This window comes from Saimiri boliviensis, chromosome 1, assembly GCF_048565385.1.
Source record: "Saimiri boliviensis isolate mSaiBol1 chromosome 1, mSaiBol1.pri, whole genome shotgun sequence".
Classification (NCBI taxonomy): Eukaryota; Metazoa; Chordata; class Mammalia; order Primates; family Cebidae; genus Saimiri; species Saimiri boliviensis.
In genome coordinates, this window is record NC_133449.1 from 74,758,224 (window position 1) to 74,780,922 (window position 22,699).

Sequence of the window (22,699 nt, forward strand, 5' to 3'; positions counted from 1 at the left end):
CAATACTATATTGAATAGGAATGGTGAGAGAGGGCATCCTTGTCTAGTGCCAGATTTCAAAGAGAATGCTTCCAATTTTTGTGTGTTCAGTATGATATTGGCTGTGGGGTTGTCGTAAATAGCTTTTATTATTTTGAGATACATTCCATTGATACCTAGTTTATTGAGAGTTTTTAGCATAAAGTGCTGTTGAATTTTGTCAAAGGCCTTCTCTGCATCTATTGAGATGATCATGTGGTTTTTGTCTTTGGTTCTGTTTGTGTGGTGGATTACATTTATAGACTTGTGTATGTTGAACCAGACTTGCATTCCAGGATGATGCATACTTGATCGTGATGGACAAGATTTTTATGTGCTGTTGCAATCAGTTTGTCAGTGTTTTATTGAAGATTTTTGCATCTATGTTCATCATGGATATTGGCCTGAAGTTTTCTTTTTTTTGTTGAGTCTCTGCCAGGTTTTGGTATGAGGATGATGTTGATCTCATAAAATGATTTGGGAAAGATTCCCTTTTTTACCAAACAATACAAAAAGAGTGGTACCACCTCCTCTTTGGACGTCTGGTAGAATTCGGCCGTGAATCAATCTGGACCTGGGTGCTTTTTGGTTGGTCAGCTATTGCTGCTTCAACTTCAGCCCTTGTTATTGGTCTATTCAGATTTTCAACCTCTCGGTTTAAGCTTGGGAGGGTGCAAGTGTCCAGAAATTTATTGCTTCCAGGTTTGCTGGTTTATGTGCATAGAGTTGTCTGTAGCAATCTCTGATGGTAGTTTGTATTTCTGTGGAATCGGTGGTGATATCCCCGTTATCATTTTTTACTGCATCTATTCAATTCTTCACTCTTTTCTTTTTTATTAGTCTGGCTAGCAGTCTGTCTACTTTCTTGATCTTTTCGAAAAACCAGCTCCTGGATTTATCAATTTTTTGAAGGGTTTTTTTGTGTCTTAGTCTCCTTCAGTTTGGCTCTGATCTTAGTTATTTCTTGTCTTCTGCTAGCTTTTGAGTTTTTTTGATTTTACTCCTCTAGCTCTTTGAATTTTGATGATAGGGTATTGATGTCAGATCTCTCCTCACTTCTCTTGGGCATTTATTGCTATAAATTTCCCTCTAGACACTGCTTTAAATGTGTCCCAGAGATTCTGGTACATTTTGTCTTCATTCTCATTGGTTTTGAATAACATCTTTATTTTTGCCTTCATTTCATTGTGTATCCAATAGACTTTCAGGAGCCAGGTGTTCAGTTTCCATGAAGTTGTACGGTTTTGAGTTAGTTTCTTAATCCTGAGTTCTAATTTGATTGTACTGTGGTCTAAGAGACTGTTTGTTATGATTTCCATTCTTTTGCATTTGCTGAGGAGTGATTTACTTCCAATTATGTGCTCAATTTTAGAGTAGGTGTGATGTGGTACTGAGTAGAATGTATGTTCTGTGGATTTAAGGTGGAGAGTTCTATAGATGTCTGGTTCACTTGGTCCAGATCTGCATTCAAGTCCTGGATATCCTTGTTAATTTTCTGTCTTGTTAATCTAATATTGACAGTAGAGTGTTACAGTCTCCCACTATTATTGTGTTGGAGTCTAAGTATCTTTGTAGGTCATTAAGAACTTGCTTTATGTATCTGGATGCTCCTGTATTGGGTGCATATATATTTTGGTTCATTAGCTCTTCTTGTTGCATTGATTCTTTAACCATTATGTAATGCCCTTGTCTCTTTTGATTTTTGTTGGTTTAAAGTACGTTTTATCAGAGACTATGATTGCAACTCCTGCATTTTTTTTGCTCTCCATTTACTTGGTAAAACTTCCTCCATCCCTTTATTTTGAGCCTGTGTGTGTCCTTGCATGTGAGGTGGGTTTCCTGAATATAGCACAACGATGGGTCTCAACTTTTTATCCAATTTGCTAGTCTACATCTTTTGATTGGGTCATTTAGCCCATTTACATTTAAGGTTAATATTGTTATTTGTGTATTTAATCCTGCCATTTTGATGCTAGCTGTTTGTTCTGCCCATTAGTTGACACAGTTTCTTCATTGTGTCGATGCTCTTTACCATTTGGTACGTTTTTGGAGAGGCCAGTACTGGTTGTTCCTTTCCATGTTTAGTGCTTCTTTCAGGAGCTCTTGAAAGGCAAGCCTGGTGGTCATGAAATGTTGAGCAATTGCTTGTTTGTAAAGGATTTTATTTCTCCTTTGCATATGAAGCTTAGTTTGGCTGGATATGAAATTCTAGGTTAAAAGTTCTTTAAGGATGTTGAATATTGGCCCCCACTCCCCTCTGGCTTGTAGCATTTCTACCAAGAGATCTGCTGTGATGTGCTTCCCTTTGTGGGAAGCTGACCTTTCTCTCTGGTTGCCCTTAGAATTTTTTCTTTCATTTCAATCCTGGTGAATCTGATGATTATGTGCCTTGGGGTTGCTCTTCTTGAGGAGTATCTTTGTGGTGCTCTCTGTATTTCCTGGACTTGAATGTTGGCCTGGCTTGCTAGGTTAGGGAAGTTCTCCTGGATAATATCCCAAAGAGTGTTTTCCAGCTTGGATTCATTCTCTCTGTCACATTCAGGTACACTTATCAAACATAGATTAGGTCTTTTTACATAATCCCATATTTCTTGGAGGCTTTGTTAATTTCTTTTCACTCTTTTTTCTCTAATTTTGCCTTCTCATTTTATTTCCTTGAGTTGATCTTCAGTCTTTGATACTCTTTTTTCTGCTTGGTCGATTTGGCCATTGAAACTTGTGTATGCAAAGTTCTCGTGTTGTGTTTTTGCACTCCATCAGTTCACTTATATTGCTCTCTAAGCTGTTTATTATCGTTAGCATTTCTTTATACCTTTTTTCAAGGTTCTTCGTTTCTTTGCATTGGGTTAGAACATGTTCTTTTAGCTCAGAGAAGTTTGTTATTACTCACTTTCTGAAGCCTGTTTTTGTCAATTCATCAGACTTATTCTCCATCCAGCTTTGTTCCCTTGCTGGTGAGGAGTTGTGATCCCTTGGAGGAGGAGAGGCATTCTGGTTTTTGGTGTTTTCATACTTTTTGCGCTGGTTTCTTCCCATCTTCGTGGATTTATCTACCTGTGGTCTTTCTGGTTGGTGATTTTCTGTTGGGGTCTTTTAGTAGAGGTCCTTTTTGTTGATGTTAAAGCTATATTTTTTAGTTTTGCTTCTAACAGTCAGGCCCCTCTGCTGCAGTGCTGCTGGAGGTCCACTCCAGACCCTGGTTCCTGGGGTTCACCCATGGGGAATGCAGAACAGTAAGGGTTGCTGCTGGTTTCTTTTTCTGTTATCTTTGTCTCAGAAGGATACCTGCCAGATGTCAGCCTGAGCTCTCCTTTATGAGGTGTCTCTTTGGATATATGGGGTTCAGGGTTCTTCTTGAGCAGTCTGTCCCTTATAGGAGCTCAGGTGCTCTGCTGGGAGCTCCATTGTTCAGTTCAGAGCTGTTGGGCAGGTACATTTAAATCTGCTGCAGTGGAACTCATAACCACCTCTTTTCCTTGGTGCACTGTCCTGGGAAGATGGGGCTTATTTCTAAGTTCCTGACATGCTCCTGCCTTTTTTCAGAGATGCCCTGCCCAGTAAGTAGGTAGTCTAGTCAGAATGTGCCAGGAGAGGCATTGCTGAGCTGTTGTGGGCTCCGCTCAGTTGCTGTGTAAACTTCCTTGAGGTTTTGTTTACAGAGATACAGTCAGAACTGCCTTGGTAATGGCGATCTCCCTCAGTAATGGCGGACCATCTTAGTAATGGTGGATTTCCTCATTAATGGCAAACTGTCTCGCTAGTGGTGTACTGCCTCAGTAGTGGTGGACTGCCTCAGTAATGACAGCCTGCCTCTGTAGTGGTGAACTGCCTTGGTAATGGTGGACACCCTTCCCCTCACTGTGCTGGACCATTCTGGGTCCAGCTGCATTTGCTGGAAAAGTCTCAATCCAGAGTGTTTCAGATTGCTAGTCTTTGTGGGGGTGGGACCCACCAAGCCAGATCATCTGGTTCCCTGTTTCAGCCTCCTCTTTTTCAGTTGAACGGGCAGCTCTGTCTCGCAGGCATTCCAGGTGCCAGTTGAAACGGCTGCCCAGATTTGTGTGAGTTTTTATGCGGAGACCCATTGCGCCTGCTGAAATAGCCATGCTGGAAACTCATGGTGCTTTCGGCCTGGGAATATCCTCATCTGTGTGCAGTAAAAACTCATATGGAAAGCTGGTGATCAGTCACTCTCTGCATTGTTTCTGGGAACTGCACTCCAGAGCTCTTCCTATTCGGCCATCTCGGATATCTCCTCTGCTTTTACTGTTTTTCACTATTTCTTTGGGTCTATTTATTATCTCTGTGCCATATTATTTGAATCTAGGTTCATGTACTTTGGTGTGTCAAAAAGGAGTGACAAAAAGGTTAAGTAATTAAAACTTTCAGAGAGGCAACTATGAAAAGTGAAAAGCAACATAAGGAATATGGTGCCATATGTATATATATATGCAACAATTGTAAATAATGGATGATTCTGTCTTTGCTGTTTTATGCACACCTGAAAACAGTGCTAGACAAGGGTGATGGACTGCCTTCTGCAGATATGACAGAGCCCCAGAAAATTACTTAGGCATGGCCTGACACACTTTCATACCATCATGTAATACATTCCTTACAGATCATGTCTATTAACTATGGTTCAAGGTATATCAAGCTTTGTATGCTTCTTCCCAGAGATACACTGCACATCTGGAACAAGGGAAACACGTGTCATCTGCACATCCCCTATATTTATAAATTTTTATTATTTTGCTTTCTTACTTATGTTCTATAAGCAAATTTGGGGAAACTGTTGCTTTGTGTCCCCAATAATGCATAGTAGATGGTACTGTGGGCTTCCTATTACATCACAACATGAGGTATATGTCTTTTAATGAAACAAAGACTGAATAATGTAATTTTCCATTATAAAGTTCCCATCAACCTTTCTCCTGTTTTTGACATCATTGATGAACACTGCCTATATTATTTTATTATGGGTTGTGAAATGATGATTTTCTAATTTTGTAATTCTTTCTGCATTTATAAGTGTACTTCTATACAGAAATGTTTCCTTATCAGCTATTCAGTTACCCCAAAAGGTAGAGTAAATGGTTGATAACTTCTCTAGATCTGTCAGTTTTCAGAATAATAAATTAACTCAGCAACCCCCAGTAGTGGCCACTATTTTGGATAGTAGGGGAGGGGAGGCTCATATGGGATTTTTAAATATCATTTGATGTGTTTTAATCATTTGTGGTCAGTATTCTTTGTGATGGTCAAATTTGTAAATCAGTATCAATCTTTCAGAAACTAATTTTAGCAGCATATAACAGAAGCCTAAAAATGCCATAACTTTACATTTCATTTTGTAATATAAACATAAAAATGTTAATCACATTGTTATTATAAAAGTGAATGACCTAAAAATCTACATGCGGGATTAATGACTAAATTACAGTATATCTAAGTAACAGATACTATATACCCACTTAAAATCATGATTATCAGGCTCTGGTTCCATGTAAGATGGAGTAAGCACATTCTTCCTTGTCTTACCCATTGAATGCAGCTACAAATCCTAGGTAGAATACATTAGAGCAGCTGTTTAGGGAGTCTCAAAAGTAAATAGTACAGAAGAAATGAGGAAGAAGACAAGAACTTGAGGTGCCTCTGAACCTGTGGCACATTTACTAGTGTCTTTTCCTTCAGTTCTCCACTACTATGGCCTAGAATCAGGTGCAGCCATGGAGATACATAGAAGCATAAGGTAACTAAAAAGATGCAGCTTCCTGGATTCAGAAAGTACCAAAGGAAACTGCAGACATGAAAACTTGTAAAAATAACCCCATTGAACTGTTTATAAACTCCAGGGCTTACCCCAAGGTATACATGTGTGGATCTGATTCTAACCAGCATAAAAAAGACTTTGATAGATATACCATCACCCAGGTTATATATTAGCTGCTGGATGGTACACACACTGACATCACTGCATATATCACAAAACAGCATGACAAAGAGTCCTGCAGAGACTTCGAAAAGTAAACTAACACGTAACATAGCTCACAGTAAAACACTGTAACTTGAAACCTAAACATAATAATTGCTTACTAAATAAAAATCAACATTCATCACAGAATTTTAACAAGATCAAGCCTTAAAATATTCAAAATGTCCAGGATACCAAAAATTACTTGATATATAAAGCAGCAGGAAAATCTCAACTCATACTAGAAAAGATTATCAAAAGACAGCAACACTGAGATGACAAATGCTGGAATTATCTGACAGACTTTAAGGAGCTCCTACAATCGTTAAAATTCCTGAAACAAGCCAGGCATGGTAGCATGCACCTGTATTCCCAGCTACTTGGGAGACTGAGGCAGGAAGATCACTCAAGCCCAGGAATGGACAATAGCCTAGGCAACTAGTGAGACCTCATCTCTTTAAAAACAAGCAAACAAACAAAAACCACAGTATCAAAAAGAAATAGAAGGTATAAAGAAGAAACAAATAAAGAATTCAAAAGTAAATTAACAAAAAAAAAATTTTTTTTTGAGGCAAGGTCTCACTCTGTCTCCCAGGCTAGATTGCAGTGGTGCAATCACAGCTTACTACAGCCTTGACATCCTGAACTCAAGCAATTCTCCTGCCTCAGCCACCCAAACAGCTGGGACTATAGGTGTATGCCGCCATGCTCTGCTAATTTTTGCCTTTTTTTTTTTCTGGTAGATACAAAGTTTTACCATGTTACCCAGGCTGGTCTTGAACTCCTGGGCTCTGATGATTCAACCACCTCAGCCAAAGTGCTGGGATTATAGGTGTGAGCCACTGTGCCTGGCCCTCCCCCTATTCCCCCTCCCCACCAAAATGTTTTAACTCATTGATAAGTTTGATAACAGCAGGATAGAGATAACAAAGGGAAGTCAATGAACTTGAAGACAGATCAACTGAAAATATCCAATGAACAAAGAAAACATATTTTTTAAAAAAAATCAACCAAGGGACCTGTGAGGCAATGCAAAAAGGTCTAACATTCATATCATCAGAGTCCTAGAAGGAGAGGATAAAGAATGCAATGCTGAATATATATATATATATATATATATATATATATATATATATATATATATATATATACAGAGAATAGCTGAAAACTTCAAATTTGGTGAAGGATAACCAAGTGAATATGTTTCCAGTAGATTTGTTATTAAAGAATTACCAAATGAAGTTGTTGAGACATAAGGGAAATGATACCAGAGGGAAACTTTAAGATACCAGGAATGAAGGAAAAGATGATGAAAGAGTCAGTTTATCAAGAAAGTATAACAATGCTAATATGTTTGCATCTGACAAGAGAATGTCATAATACATAATTATGCAAAAAATGATATAGATCAAAATGTGAACAGACAAATCCAAATTTGCAGCTGGAGACTGCATCAGTCCTTTCTCAACAACAGAAAAACTAATAGACAGAAAATCATTCCACCCAGCAACAGTAAAACACACATCCTTTTGCAGTACACATGAACATTCACCAAGACAGATCAGATCTTGGGTCATAAAACAAACTTAAAAGAATACACGAAATATGTCCTCTGACCATAAAAGGAATAGATTAGAAATAAATAACAGAAAGAAATATAGAAAATTCTCCAAACACTTAGAAATTAACACACTTCTGAGACAAAGATCATGGTTGGGACTAGCTGGCCACAGATGAAGCCTCAGACCAGAAACACCGTGGTGTGAATGGATCCAGACACATTCTTCTACAACTTTTATAATAGACCCATCCTTTCTCATCAGAACACCATCTGGCTGTGCTATGAAGTGAAAATGAAAACGACTGCTCAAGGTCTCCTTTGGTTGCAAAGATCTTTCAAGGCCAGGTCTATTTGAAGCCTCAACACCACCCAGAGATGAGATTCCTCCATTGGTTGCGAAAGTGGAAGCCACATAGTGACCAGGAGTACGAGGTCACCTGATTTGTGTCCTGGAACCCCTGCCCAGTGTGTGCAAGGAATGTGGCTGAGTTCCTAGCCGAGGACAGGAAGGTCACTCTGACCATTTTCGTGGCCCGCCTCTACTACTTCTGGGATCCACATGACCGGGAGGAGCTTGGCAGACTGTGTCAGAAGAGAGATAGTCCTCATGCCACCATGCAGATCATGAGTTATGGCGAATTTCAACACTGTTGGGACAAGTTCTTGGACAACCAAAGATTGTACAAGCCTTGGAATAAGCTGCCTAAACATTATACATTACTGCACATCACACTGGGGGAAGTTCTCGGACACCTAATGGATCCAGGCACATTCACTTACAACTTTACCAGCGACCCTTTGGTCCTTGGATGGCACCAGACCTACCTGTGTTACGAGGTGGAGCACCTGCACAATGGCACCTGGGTCCCGCTGCAGCAGCACAGGGGCTTCATACTCAACGAGGCTTCAAATAATCCCGGGTTCCCTGAAGGCCACCATGCAGAGCTGTGCCTCCTGGACCTGATTTTCTTTTGGAAGCTGGACCTGGTCCAGCGCTGCAGGGTCACCTGCTTCATCTCCTGGAGCCCCTGCTTCAGCTGTGCTAAGAAGGTGGCTGAATTCCTTCAAGAGAACCCACATGTGAACCTGCACATCTTCGCTGCCCGCATCTATGACTGTCAACGAGGGTATAAAAAGGGCCTGCGCAGGCTGGACAGAGCTAGGGCCCCAATTTCCATGATGAAATACAGTGAGTTTAGGCACTGCTGGGACACCTTTGTGGATCGCCAGGGACACCCCTTCCAGCCCTGGGAGGGACTAGATGAGCACAGCCAAGCCCTGAGTGGGAGGCTGCAGGCCATTCTCCAGGGAAACTGATGGATGATCCTCAGACTCTAAGGAAGGCAGAGACCTGGGCTGAGCAGCAGAATAAAAGATCTTCCAAGAAATGCAATCAGGCTGTTCACCACCATTTCCAGCTGATCACAGACGCCAGCAAAGCAATGCACTCCTGACCAAGTAGATTATTTAAAAAATTAGAGTGAATTACCTTTAATCAAAAATTTATGTGCTATAGTAGTAAGATTGTGCTCAATACAGTCAGAAACGTTTCAAACCTACTAATCTAGTGACAGTTTGAATGGTTTTATATGTAGAGGAATACAATGAAATACTAAATATTTTCATATTTTTCCCTTTGTGATTGTATCATGACTTGCAAGTGTTTACATAAATATTAGCAAATGAAAAAAAAAAAAAAGAAATTAACACACTTCTAAATAATCCCTAGGTCAAAGAGGCAGTCTCAAGGAAATCAGAAAAATATAAACTCAAAAAAATCACAGATTAAAATAAGAATTTTATTCCATTAAATGCTTATATTAAAAAAAGAAATGCCTGTCAACAATCTAAGCTTCCATCTAAAGAGACTAAAGGAAGAAAAGCGTAGGAAACTCAAAGGAAGCAGAAGAAAGGAAATAATAAAGAGCATGTATCATTGAAGTTGAAAGCATAAAAATAATAAAGTCAAAAACCCTGTTTGAAAAGATAAGCAAAATTGATAAAACTACTCAAAGACAAAGACAAAAAGAAGACATAGGTTATTGATATTAGGAATCAAAGAGGGTATATCATCTTAAACCTTACAGACATTAAGTAGATAATAAATATTGTCATGAACTACTGTATGTAAGTTTAACAACATAGTTGGAATGGAATAATTCCCTGAAAACCACAAACTACCAAACTGACTGAAAATGAAAGAGATCACCTGAATCTTATGGCTATTAAAAGAATTAAACCTGTAGTTTAAAACAAACATTAAAAACTATGAAAGATATCTCCAGGTCCCGATGGTTTCACTGGTGAATTTATTGAGAGAAAAATATACTGTAATTTGTGCACATCTCTTTCAGAAAATGTAAGATGATGCAGCACACCCCAGCTCATTTTCTGAGGCTACTACCCAAAGACAGTACAATAAAAGATATCAAGCAGTCCCATGGAATTTTTTTAAAAAGGGGGAAAAAATAACAGTACAAAAAACTATAGACCAGAATCTCTCATAAATATAGAAGCAAAAATTCTCAACAGGGATTAAGAATTTAGTAATGTATAAAAATAATAATATGCCAGAATTAAGTGGGATTTATCTTGGGAATGCACAGCTTATTCAGTATTCAAAAATTAATGTAATCCATGATTTTAACAGTATAAGAAAAATCAACTCATCAGATCAACTGGAAGAAAAAAAATGTCTGACAAAATTCCATACCCATTTATGATTAAAAAAAAAACAAAACTCAGTAAAGTAAAAGTAGAAGGGAACTTCCTCAAACTATAGAGAGTTTCTACCAAGAAGGAAAAAAAGAAATACTACAGGTGTCATCCTACTTGGTAGAAGAAAGCTGAATGTTTTCCTCCTAAGATTGGAAACATGGTAAAGATGTCCACTTTTACTGCTCTTATGGAACACTCTACTAAAAATCTTAGACAGTGTAACAAGGCAAGAAAAACAAGAAAAAAATACAGCTTGGAAAAGAAGAAATGAAACCATTCCTTTTTGCATACAAAATGGTCCCTACATCTAATAAGTGCATTTACCAAAGTCATGATATATGGTCAACACACAAAAATCAACTGTATTTCTACATACTAGTAATGTACAATTGAAAACCAAAAAAAGCTTTTTGAATTATAGTAGCTCCAAAATAAATGAAATACTGTTATAAATCTAACCAAACACTCCGTCTGTATGCTAAAAACTATAAAACACTGTTTAAAGAAATCAAAGAAGATTAAAATAAATAGGCCAGGCACGGTGGCTCACACCTGTAACCTTAGCACTTTGGGAGGCCAAGGTGAACACCTGAGGTCAGGAGTTCGAGACCAGCCTGGCAAACATAGCAAAACCCTGTCTCTACTACAAATAAAAAAAAAAAAAAATTAGCTGAGTGTTGTGTCAGGCACCTGTAATCCCAGCTACTCAGGAGGCTGAGATAGGAGAATTGCTTGAATCCAGTGGGTAGAGGTTGCAGTGAGCCAAGATCCTAACACTGCACCCCAGCCTGAGCAACAGAGTGAGACGCTGCCTTACAAAATGAATAAATAGAGATGTAACATGTTTATGGTTTGAAGACACAATCTAGTAAAGATGTCAGCTGTCTCCTGACTGATCTAAAGATTTCTGATTAAAGATTTAATACAATTCTGCTCAAAATCTCAGAAGGATTTTGTAAAAGATATCAATAAGCTGATTCTAAAATTTATACAAAAAGACAAAGGAACTAGGATAACAAAAACCATTTTGAAAAAGGGGAATAATGTTGGAAGAATCATACATGATCTTAGCAGGGGTTGACATTTTCTGTGAAGGGCCGTTTAGTAAATACTTTTGGTTTGGCAGGCCACATAGTCTCTGTCACAACTATTTAACTCTGTCATCCTAGCAAGGAAGCAGCCATAGATAATATAAAATGAAGTGTGTTCCAATAAAACTGTATTTACTAAATGTGTATAAACTGGATTTGGCCTATGGACTGTGGTTTGCCATCCCCAACTCTAAAGCTGTAACTATTCAAGAAATTATGGTATTAGTAAAAGGATGACACACAGATTAATGAAACAGAACATATAACCCAGAAATAGACCCATATAAATATGCCCAGCTGAATTTTGACAAAAGTACAAAGGCAATTCAGTGGAGAAAGGATAGTTTTTCAACAAATGGTATTGGAACAACAGACATCTATGCACACAAAGACACACAAAGAATCTCAAACTAAACCTCATATATTACTCTCAAAAGTTAACTAAAAATAAATCATAGATCTAAATATAAAATGTAAAACTATCAAACTTTTAGAAGAAAGCATAGGAGGAAATATTTGTGACCTGGGATTAACAAAGAATTCTCCAACTAGACACCAAACGTACTATCCATTTTTTAAAAATTGATAACTTCATCAACTATTATTCCTCAAAAGGCACTGCTAGAAGCCTGAAAAGACAAGCTACATGGGAACAAATATTTCAAGTCACATATCCAACAAAGGAGTTGCATCCAGAATATATAAAGAACTCTCAAAGCTCAACAGTGTAAAAACAGCCCAATTAAAGTGGTCAAAAGACTTGGACAGACATTTCAATAAGGAGATATATGAATAGCAAACAAACAAATTTTATATCATAAGCTATTTGGGAAATTAAAACCATGATGAGATACCTCTGTATACCTATTAGAATGTCTATAATTTAAAAAGCTTACTGACAATTCCAAGTGCTGGTGAGGATGATGCAGAGTAACTCAACTCTCATTCATTGTTGCTTGAGATGCAGTGCAAAATGGTACAGCTCTTCTGGGAAACAGTTTCACAGCTTCTTATAAAGTTAACATGTACTTACCATGTGATTCAATAATCTCTTTAAGTATTTACACTAAAGAAGTGAAAATGTGTTTACACAAAAACCTGTGCATGAATGCTTGTAGCAGTTTTATTCATAATTTTCAAAAACTGAGAAAAATACCCTTCAACAGGTGGATAAACTGGTACACACATCTGTAATGGAATGCTGCTCAGCAATAAAAAGCAGTGAGCCATTGATACATGTTTAACAACTTGGATGAATATCAGGGCATTATACTGAATGACAGAAGCCAGTAACAAAAGTTTATATAGTATAATTTCAATTATATGACATTCTTAGAGTCAAACCTATAGTTATGGAGAAGATTTCTGTGGTTGCCAGGTTGTATAGGTTGAGGGGGTGTGACTATAAAGTATGTAAGGGAGGTTTTTTTGGCATGATGAAACTGTTCTATATTCTGTTTATAATGGTAATAACAAGAATCTAAACATCTGTTAAAATTCATAAAATGCTATACCTTAACAAAGTCAATTTTAACATATAATTTAAACAGTACAAATTTTAAAATAAAAATATGTAAGTAAAAGATGATGACATAAAATTTCACAAGACAGTAGTATCTCAGTTTTATTTTTTAAAAGATGCATAAAAGAAGTCAAAAGTAGAGGAGCTAAATATCCAGAGAACAGCTCTGGATATTTATATTATTCCATTTCTGTGTTTTGGGGGGATTTTCTACACCAAAAGTGAATTACTTTTACAAGTTTACAAAATTAATCATTTTAATTTTGTAATAACCATGAGTTCAGAGCATCACATTTGGTTTCCGTAATTGTTTCTCTTAAAACTTCATATGTAAAATACATTATTTGTATGTTAAAGTTTAATTTAATTGTTCTTTGAAATGTCTTGTAAAATATTTAATGGTGGAAAAATTAAAAGTGGCATTCTGTATTTTTAAATATAGTATTTAAATGATTGCTATATTGTTAACAGTTTCCAGAGAAATTTTTTAATTACATTTTTTAAAAACTCAGAAATTTGAAAATATTTTCTATAACTTATACCTAACATTAAAATTTTCTTTTTTAATCCTTTTTCCAATTAAAAATCCCATATACTGCAGACAAATAATGGACAGAAGAAATGAACTTGAAAAAGACATCTGTTCTGGATCTTTGATGACTAACAACTGTAATGCAGAAGGTAATGGCATTCAAGATACCCAAGTATTCAAAGTATAGCAGAAAAACTATGTTACAGCTTGCAAGAACTTTCAGTTAATTAATAAAAATAAGAGACTCCTGAGAATTTCTAGTGGGTAAGTTATAAAATAGCTTGTGGTTGACATAAAATACCAAGTTGCCTGATTATTAAAAAGGCTCAATTTCAGTGTTCATACAAGTAAATATAAATTTGGGGATCTTGTTAAAAGTATAGTAAATACTGTAACACAAAGTGGCCATGTAACATATTCCCTAAAAGTGATACCAAAAAAGAAAGCAAGACAAAGTAACAGAGCAATCACTGCCAGCCAAGATATCCAGCTGAACAGGTGGCATTCAAAGATAAGTAAATTTTCAATATGCAGAAGAAATTGCAGAGATAGAAAATACAAATAATATATAGATAACTGTGAGAGGACAAAAGTAATAAACATTTGAGTATTCTATGTTCCCTTCTCACTATCCCCTAAAAATGAATCTAACTTGGGCAACTCATTTTTTTACCTTTCCCTCTGAGAACAGGTTAACTCAGCTATATTGTCTTTGAGACTCTGAAATGCAAAATTTTGAAGAAACAGAAATACAGAGAAAGAAAGACAATAGAGGCAAGTAGAGTTAACAGTCTTTATATGGAATTTTTCTTCTGGAGCATCTAGGGAAGGAAATACATGAGAGCAACTTCAGCATCTGAGAAAGATGGATAGGAAAGAAAATGAGTTTTAAGAAGTATCGCATAGTGCCAAGCATATAATGAAAACTGTTTTTGTTTTCTTAAACTGAAGTCAAAAGCCTATACAGTCCTAACTCTAATTTAAAATACTGTCACTTCACCTTTTCACTTGTCCTCACCTATGAAATAAAAACTTAAATAGAATGATTCTTATTCAGGACAGGCAGGTGAATAAACAATTAAAGCAATTCTTTTGCCATTAATTATTTTAAGATATCTAATTCTCAGTAGGAAAACATCCCAGACTGTACAGAAATACTCCCAAATACAAGTAACTTAGAGATAATGACAGGCAAGTAATGTGTATTTACAGAAATACAATAATCATCAAGGCATTAGCTGGTGTTAGGACAAGGAAGAATAAGATACCACCAAAAGGCTTCAGTAAACATATAATCTACTTAGGAAGATAATCTAAATAAATGAAATAAATGATATAAGCCTAGTACCAAATGTGTGGTGTATGTACACACTAAGTGCTATAAGGGATGAAAAACATAATTGGAATTTATAAACTCCACAAATTATACTAAATTCCTTGTTTCAAAATGAGAATATGTGAATTCTCATATTTCAGAATGAATGCCTGCTTGTTAATATTCATCAATAATGAGAAATTAGATTGTGGCAGTAATGACAGTTCTCCTCAGCATATAAACTTATATAAGGATGCCTCCTTTTAAAGCATCATTTTGATGCATTGAGCAAAGGTCAGCAGGTATAACGCTTAATCAATTACAGCTTTCTTTCCTGTTGAGCCAAAAAAAAAAAAAAGAAAATGGCCTCATAAAACTTCAACACAGTTCCCTGGGTAACCACCACTAATCAACCAGAATTGGCATTTAGATGAAACTTACTTGCCTTGCTAGTTTAAGGCATCACTTTAAGAACAGAAGGAACAATATAGGCATAGCTACTAATTTGATTTCAGTACATGTATTAGCCATACATGTATGTATGAAAATAATGTGTACTTTCATACTGTTAAGGTTTGGCTTTTGATTTCTCTAGAGTTTTCAGCATTTTAATTTATTTGTTATTATTTTAAGCATTTCTGTTTTTAGTTTTGTAAACAATTTTTATTAAGGTCCATTATTAGATTTTAAAGATAATTGATGTAATCTTTTACTTTAGAAGGAGAACTGGGTGAAGACTGCAGAGAACAGGTAAAACACTTTGTTTATTAATAGACATTTAAATTCTAAGAGAAAAGCCTAATGTTTGTGATTATTTTGAACTCAAGAAATGCTATCTGTTGTTCTACATTAACTGGACTACATTAATTGGTCTACATTAACTACACTAATAGCTTCTACATTAACTACACTAATAGCTTCTAAAAAACCATTCAGCTTTTCAGTATTCCCAAGTTGTAATTATTATTTAAGCTATTTAAAAATAAAATTGTGCATAATATGTACAAATGAAATTACATTATCTTGACGTTGACTCAAAATGATTCAGTAGGGGGAAGCAGAAGGGATATAGGTGAATTAAGAGTAACAAGGAGTTGGCCAGGCTTACGCCTGTAATCCCAGCCCTTTGAGTGGCTGAGGCAGGCAGATCACTTGAGGTCAGGAGTTTAAGACAAGCCTGGCCAACATGGCAAAACCCCATCTCTGCTAAAAATACAAAGTTAGCCAGATGTGGTGGTTGTGTCTGTAATCCCAGCACTCAGGAGACTGAGGCCTGAGAATTGCTCAAACCCCAGAGGCAGAGGTTGCAGTGAGCCAAGGTTGTGCTATGTACTCCAGCCTGGGCAACAGAGCAAAGACTGTCAGAGAAGACAAAAAAAGAGTGGCCAGGAGTTGATAATTGATGAAGCTGGGTATTGCATAATATAGCAGTTTACACATGTCATTCTCCCTTTGGTATATGTAATTATTCAAAATAAAAAATTTAAAAATAAAAGCTGTACAATAATGATGAAATTATCCAACATATTTTATTACTTACATATAATTTTTATAAATGCATATAAAATATCACATCTGACAAGTAGTTCTGAACCCCTGTGTCTGACCCTGACATCGCATCGCAGTTCATTTTGAGAAGAAATAGCAATACCCTGTTATACCAATTTCAGAAAGGCTAGGATTTATTTTGAGACTTCAGTCTGAATGGTAGTCCCACGGTTACTAGCTTTATAACTTTGGGCAAATAATTTCATCTCTCGACCCTCAACTTCTTCATCTCTAAAATAAGAGATAATTCCACACATTCCATGGGATTTTTATGAAGCTCTTTTGTGAACATGAATGTGGTAGGACTTTGCTAACTATATGGAACTCTACTAATGATAGTAATGATCAATATCATTGCTTCAATCTACTTCTTTCTGGACATACCTGCATTAAAAATAAAAATCTTTATTTGCTTGAAAATACAGTTGACTATACATGCCTAAAAATTTAATTTAAAAATTTGCTAAAGCTTCAAGAAACTTTACCACAAATTGTACATATTTTAAATAGCTTATATTTTTAGAATAGTTCTTTAAAAAAATAGTAACATCCTGGCCAGGTGCAGTAGCTCACACCCAACATTTTGTGAAGCCAAAGCAGGTAGATTTCATTAAGCCCAGGAGTTCAAGACCAGCCTGGGCAACATGGCAAAACCCCATCTCTACTAAAAATACAAAAAGGTACACCTGTAGTCACAGCTACTCAGGAGACTAAGAAAGATCACTTGAGCCCAGAAGCTGGAGATTGTAGTGAGCTGAGATCACACCACTGCACCCCACCCTAAGCAATAGAGTGAGACCCTGTCTCAAAATAACCATACAAAAAAAACAAAACAAAAAAAATCCCGTCAAAACTTTACAGACACATCCACTTGAATACACAAGTGTACATGAAATTTAATCAAGAAATGGGAGTTCCCAAGGATCTTTCTGGAAGGGTTTTTATAGAGAATAAGGGAAAGACCAGTTTGTATACTAAAGTATAGAATGATTTTTGTAATGTAATCTATCACAAGACTGAGTTCAGTTACTAATATAGCTTAAATTCAGATTAGCACTAACTAATACACACTATATGTTCAGTTCTCTGGCTTCTTGTTTAGAAATTGCCATTAAGTACAGATAAGATATGGATCATAACGCTGTAATTATTGCTTGCAAAGCTCTTCTCATTTGAAATTTCCATGTTACATTTTAGTGTTTGTGCATATGTATGTCTTTGCATAATTTTCTATTGCTGTAATAACTATTTTTCAACATATTTCTCTTGATCAGCTCTTTCTCAACTTTTTTTCTCAACCAATTGAATATATTCAACAAAAATAATAGTAAAATATTGTTAGCATTTATCAAGTACTCATTTGTCTGGTTCTGGACTCAGTACCTTATGTTTTAATTCAGTTAATTCTCGCAACAAACCTATGAACAGATGCTACTATTAGCCTCATATGAAGTAATTTTCCATAGTCTCACAGCTTGTAAAGTATAAAGCTGGAATTCCAACCCAAACAGTCTGGCTGTTAGACCAGGGTTTCTGAACCTTGGTGCTATTGACATTTTCGGCCATATAATTCTTTGCTGTTGGGCCATCCTGTGCATTGCAGAATGTTTAGCAGCAATCCCTGGCCTCTATTTACTGAATGCTGATAGTTTCCCCACCCAGTCATGACAACCAAAAAATTCTCCAGACATTGCCAAATGTCTCCTGCAGGGAGGAGGATAGTAAAAAGTCATTCCTAGTTAATAACCACAGCTCTAGAGAAACCCCTACATGACATCACCTCTCTGAAAGCCAAGGATGTGTGGCTTTCAAAAAGGTGATGTCATATAGGTATTTCTCTACATTTCTGACAATATGGAAAGTCAAAAAAAACAAAATAAAAATCACCTTCATCCCACCATTGAGAGAAAACCATTAACATTACCAGTATCTTTGAAGTCCCTGGGGTCCCCCTCCTCCATTATATTCTTCTATTTACTGACAGTCTTAAATTTTGTCTTAACTATTTTCTTGCTTGTCTTTATGGTTTTCACATATTAGTTCCATACAATTTTTTTAAATTTATTGTGCTTTAAGTTCTGGGGTACATGTGCAGATTGTGCAGTTTTGTTACATAGGTATATATATACCATGGTGGTGGATTGCTGCATCCATTGCCCCATCATCTACATTAGGTAATTCTCCTAATGCTTTCCCTCCCCAATCCCTCCCATCCCCTGCTGTAACTCCCCTAGCTTCCCACCCCTCAGGACCCAGTGTGTGATGTTCCCCTCCCTGTGTTCCTGTGCTCTCATTGTTCAACACCCACTTACGAGAGCATGCAGTGTTTGGTTTTCTGTTCTTGTGTCAGTTTGCTGAGAATGATGGTTTCTAGTTTCATCCATGTCCCAAAGGACATGAACTCATCCTGTTTTATGGCTGCATCATATTCCATGGTGTATATGTGCCACATTTTAAAATCCAGTCTATCACTGATGGACATTTGGGTTGGTTCCAAGTCTTTGCTATTGTGAACAGTGCTGCAATAAACATACGTGTACATTTGTCTTTATAAGAGAATGATTTATAATCCTTTGAGTATATAGCTAGCAATGGGATTGCCGGATCAAATGGTATTTCTACTTCTAGATTCTTAAGGAATTGCCACACTGTCTTCCATAATGGTTGAACTAATTTACACTCCCATCAACGGTGTAGAAACATTCCTATTTCTCCACATCCTCTCTAGCATCTGTTGTCTCTTGAGTTTTTAATGATCACCATTCTACCTGGTGTGATATGTATCTCAATGTGGTTTTGATTTGCATTTTTCTAATGACCAGTGATGATGAGCTTTTTTTCGTGTTTGTTGGCTGCATAAAGTGTCTGTTCATATTCTTTGCCCACTTTTTGATAGGTTTTTTTTCTTGTAAATTTAAGTTCTCCATAGATTCTGGATATTAGCCCTTTGTCAGATGGGTAGGTTGCAAAAATTTTTTCCCATTCTGTTGGTTGCCAGTTCAATCTATTGATAGTTTCTTTTGTTGTGCAGAAGCTTTTAAGTTTAATTAGATCCTGTGACTGGGTTCCAGGGCATGGAGGAGGCTCAGGTCCCCGCTACGATGTGTTCTTCCAGGCTCTTGGTCCCTCACTCGACAAAGAATGGGAGAGAGGACCCAGCCGGGCACAGTGCACTAGTAAGTAAATATCGGACCCCAAAGAGTTTTGCAGAAAGTGATTTAATTAGGCAGAGAGAGAAAAAGGAGAATGAAAAAGAGCTTCCACGAGGTTGTGGAAGGGGATCCAGATATGAAGTCCACCCAGATGTGGGGGACAGGGACTTATAACCTGGGAGAAATTCCCACCCCATTTAAGTTTCCTGGCCTATGAAAGGATTTCCTTTAAACTTCCACTGGAGTGACTGATCTTTGATTTTTTTTCCCACATACGTGAAAGTTAAAGACCTCTAAGTCCCCGGATGGAGACATGGGTGGAAGTATGGCACTGGTAAGTTCTTGCCTTTGAAACTGCACCCCTTGTGGACCCAGGAAGAGAATACATTCCCTCGGTCCCCACTCTAAACAGGAAAGCCCGAATCCTGTTGGGACACAGGGGCCATTGATTGCTCTTTACTTCCTGCTGAAATGGGGCATAGAAGGGGCCCTGCAGTTGAAGTTTCCTCCAGAGGGGAGTCTTTCAGGGATACAGGTCAACCCTGAGGTCCACGATAGAGCTCATGAGCGAAGGACATCTGGCATTCCAATTGTAGGCTTATTTATGACCTTATGATTCTAGAAGAAATGAATGTGACAAGAAGGTTAAAGATGAAAAGTCCAAAGGCAAACAATTATAGAATGGTTATAAACAGGCCTAGGAGAGGATATAGCCAGGACAGCCAATTGTTAAAACAAGCTCCATGATACTATTTGTTGGAGGTTTTTAGTCCTGTGTTTGATTCCTGAGTTCTTTAACTTTGCCTAAAACAACACTTAATTGGTTTACAAAGTAGCAGCACTTCTTCCTAGAAAGAGACAGGTTCCCTCTTTCTGTATTAGCATATTTATAGCCCTTACTTTGAAGAACTATGACAGCTAAAGAGTTAAGCTGTTTTGCAGAGTGACCTGCCTTTGCAGAGAGAATTAACAACCTTTTTATGTTACTAATTAACTCCTGAGATAGCTTATAGTAACTGAATAAAGGTAGTAACTTTTCTAATGCCAGAACCAAGTTTTCCTATTATTTTGACCAGCCCCCACCCCTGACTTTATGAAAGGAATAATTGGAGTTTGAGAGATAGCAAAGTTAAGAGTTAAAGTCCTGTTAATACCAGGATATAAATTAGACTCATAAGTAGTTACTTTCCTGGGGATCTTGTCAGAAGAGCAGATGTAGGACCTGTAATGACTCACAGGCATATGAAGGGTTGTCTCCGGGAACTTCAGGCTGCGGAGTGGAGGGTTTATGACTTTCTTTAGGAGGTTCCCAAGGCTTCAGCCGAGTGTGATGAATCCGTGAGTCCCACCAACTGAACTGCTGATGGGGTAGACAGAATAACCAAAAATGGTCCTTCCCAAGATGGGCCTAGAGAGGGAGAGTCTGAGGGGAGATATTTAACAAGTGCCAAGTCTCCAGGGCAGAACATTCTTTCCATTTTTCCCTAGGGTGTCTTTAAGGTAAAGTTTTAAGAGCCTGCTGGTGCTTAGCCAAGGAGGTTGTATCTTTTATTAGATCTGTTTCCTTGTCTAATACAAAATCATTACTAAGAAAGGGCTATCCCTAATGCATCTCCTAGGGGCTTACAGAAATATCAAGAGACTGCTTGTCCTAGGACCCCTCAGTTACAGACTGTTTAGGACAGAACAGTAATACTGAGAAGGCCATGCCAGTGTCCAAGAGATTAGTTTCCTGGCCCTCTATGGTCAGCTTTACCTGGGGCTCATTGAGGGTGATGATAGAAGCTGGTGCTTACCCAGGGCACCCTCAGTTCTGCAGTTGGGTCATCTGATCGGACACCTCAGGCCCTGGGAACCTTTGTCCCCTGGGACAGTGTGCTTTCCAGTGATCTCCTTGGCACAGTGGGCAAGGACGAGGAGGTGGTCCATTCCTCTGGGGACAATTTCTTATAAAATGTCCCTTCAAACCACACTGGTAACAAGTTCTGCCAGACTGCTGGCTAACCCAAGGCTTTCCCTCATTTGAGCCCCTTGGGTCTGCTTGCCTGAGGGCCATGACTAAGGTAGCAGCTTTCCTCTGGTCTCTCCTGTTCCTTTCAGCCTGTTCCTCCTGGTCTCTGTTTATAAAACACCAAGGTTGCCAGGTTCAGTAACGATGCTACACCCTGTTCTGTCCCCAAGCCCAGCTTCTGAAGCTTCCTCCCAGTATCTGCTGCTGTGTAATAAACTTCTCCTTTAGTATTAACTGACCCTCGATAGAGTCTGGTGACAAGGGAGTATACTTTCTTAAGGCCTCCCATAATCACTCAAGGAAAGCTGTTGGGTTTTCTTCCTTTCCCTGAGTTATGCTGAATAACACTGCATAGTTCATGGACTTCTTCCTAGTTCGCCTTAATCCCCCAAGTATATGCAGGTCAAGAAATACCCATGGCTCCAGTCCCCCTATTCTGAATCAGGAGCTCAATGAATGTCTGTGCCCAGGACTGCTTGTTTACCCGTAGGAAATCTACCCTTTTCCTCTGGTATCATTAGGTCATGTACTTGACTAAGGTACCAGGTGTCCCCAAACTCTTGAGTCACTGCTAGAGAAGACTCTCTCTCGTTGCTAGAGTTTGATTAAGCAGTAGCATGGTATCTTTCTAGTTTAATTCAAAGGACTGACCCAGGCCCTGCAGAACATTTATGTACTTGTTTGGGTTATTTTGAAAACTTTCATAAGTTCACCTTAATTTGCTTTAAGTCAGAAAGCGAGAAGGGAGTATGCACCTTGGTTGGACCAAATCCTTCTTCTACTGCCTGTAGAAGGACAAGTCTGGGCCCTGAAATGAGCCTGGGCCCTAAATCCTGGTAGCCTGAAATGACTTGTCCGTCTCGGCCCTCCCTGGCTCCTGTCGGGGTACAGGAGCTGAGGAGCCCTGGTTGGCATGGAGATATTAGCTACAGGGAGTCCCAAATGTGGAGACAGTCCTGAGGAGGGCTGAGTAGGGTATGGGGAGGAGGCCTGACAGAGCCGAGGCTTATTCCTTAGAGAAAAGAAAAGTTGCACATAGTGGATCTCAAACCATTTATCCTCACTTTTACAAAACAAGTCTAATTGTAGAATAGTGTCATAATCTATTCTTCCCTTAGGAGCCAGGTTTTTCCATTCGGCAAGGGGTATTTTGGCCACACTGTTTGTCAGAGAAAAATGAGCTGCTGCTGCTTCAAAAATCATGTGTCAAGTTAGTCCCAGTTCTCCAGGATACATTTTAATGGGGACTTTATTTTG

At 37.9% G+C, this 22,699-nt stretch overlaps 1 protein-coding gene and 1 pseudogene across 7 annotated transcripts in view; both read left to right on the forward strand.

Moving 5' to 3' along the window:
- Positions 1 to 22,699, forward strand: part of WDPCP (WD repeat containing planar cell polarity effector) — a 785,671-nt gene that overhangs the window by 715,186 nt on the left and 47,786 nt on the right. For all 7 annotated transcript variants that reach the window (XM_074399199.1, XM_074399192.1, XM_074399206.1 and 4 more), the window contains 2 exons: positions 13,486 to 13,565; positions 15,450 to 15,481. In XM_074399199.1, the coding sequence (XP_074255300.1) occupies positions 13,486 to 13,565; positions 15,450 to 15,481 (112 nt within the window). The remainder of the gene's footprint in view (positions 1 to 13,485; positions 13,566 to 15,449; positions 15,482 to 22,699) is intronic.
- Positions 7,160 to 9,256, forward strand: LOC104650549 (DNA dC->dU-editing enzyme APOBEC-3G-like; annotated as a pseudogene).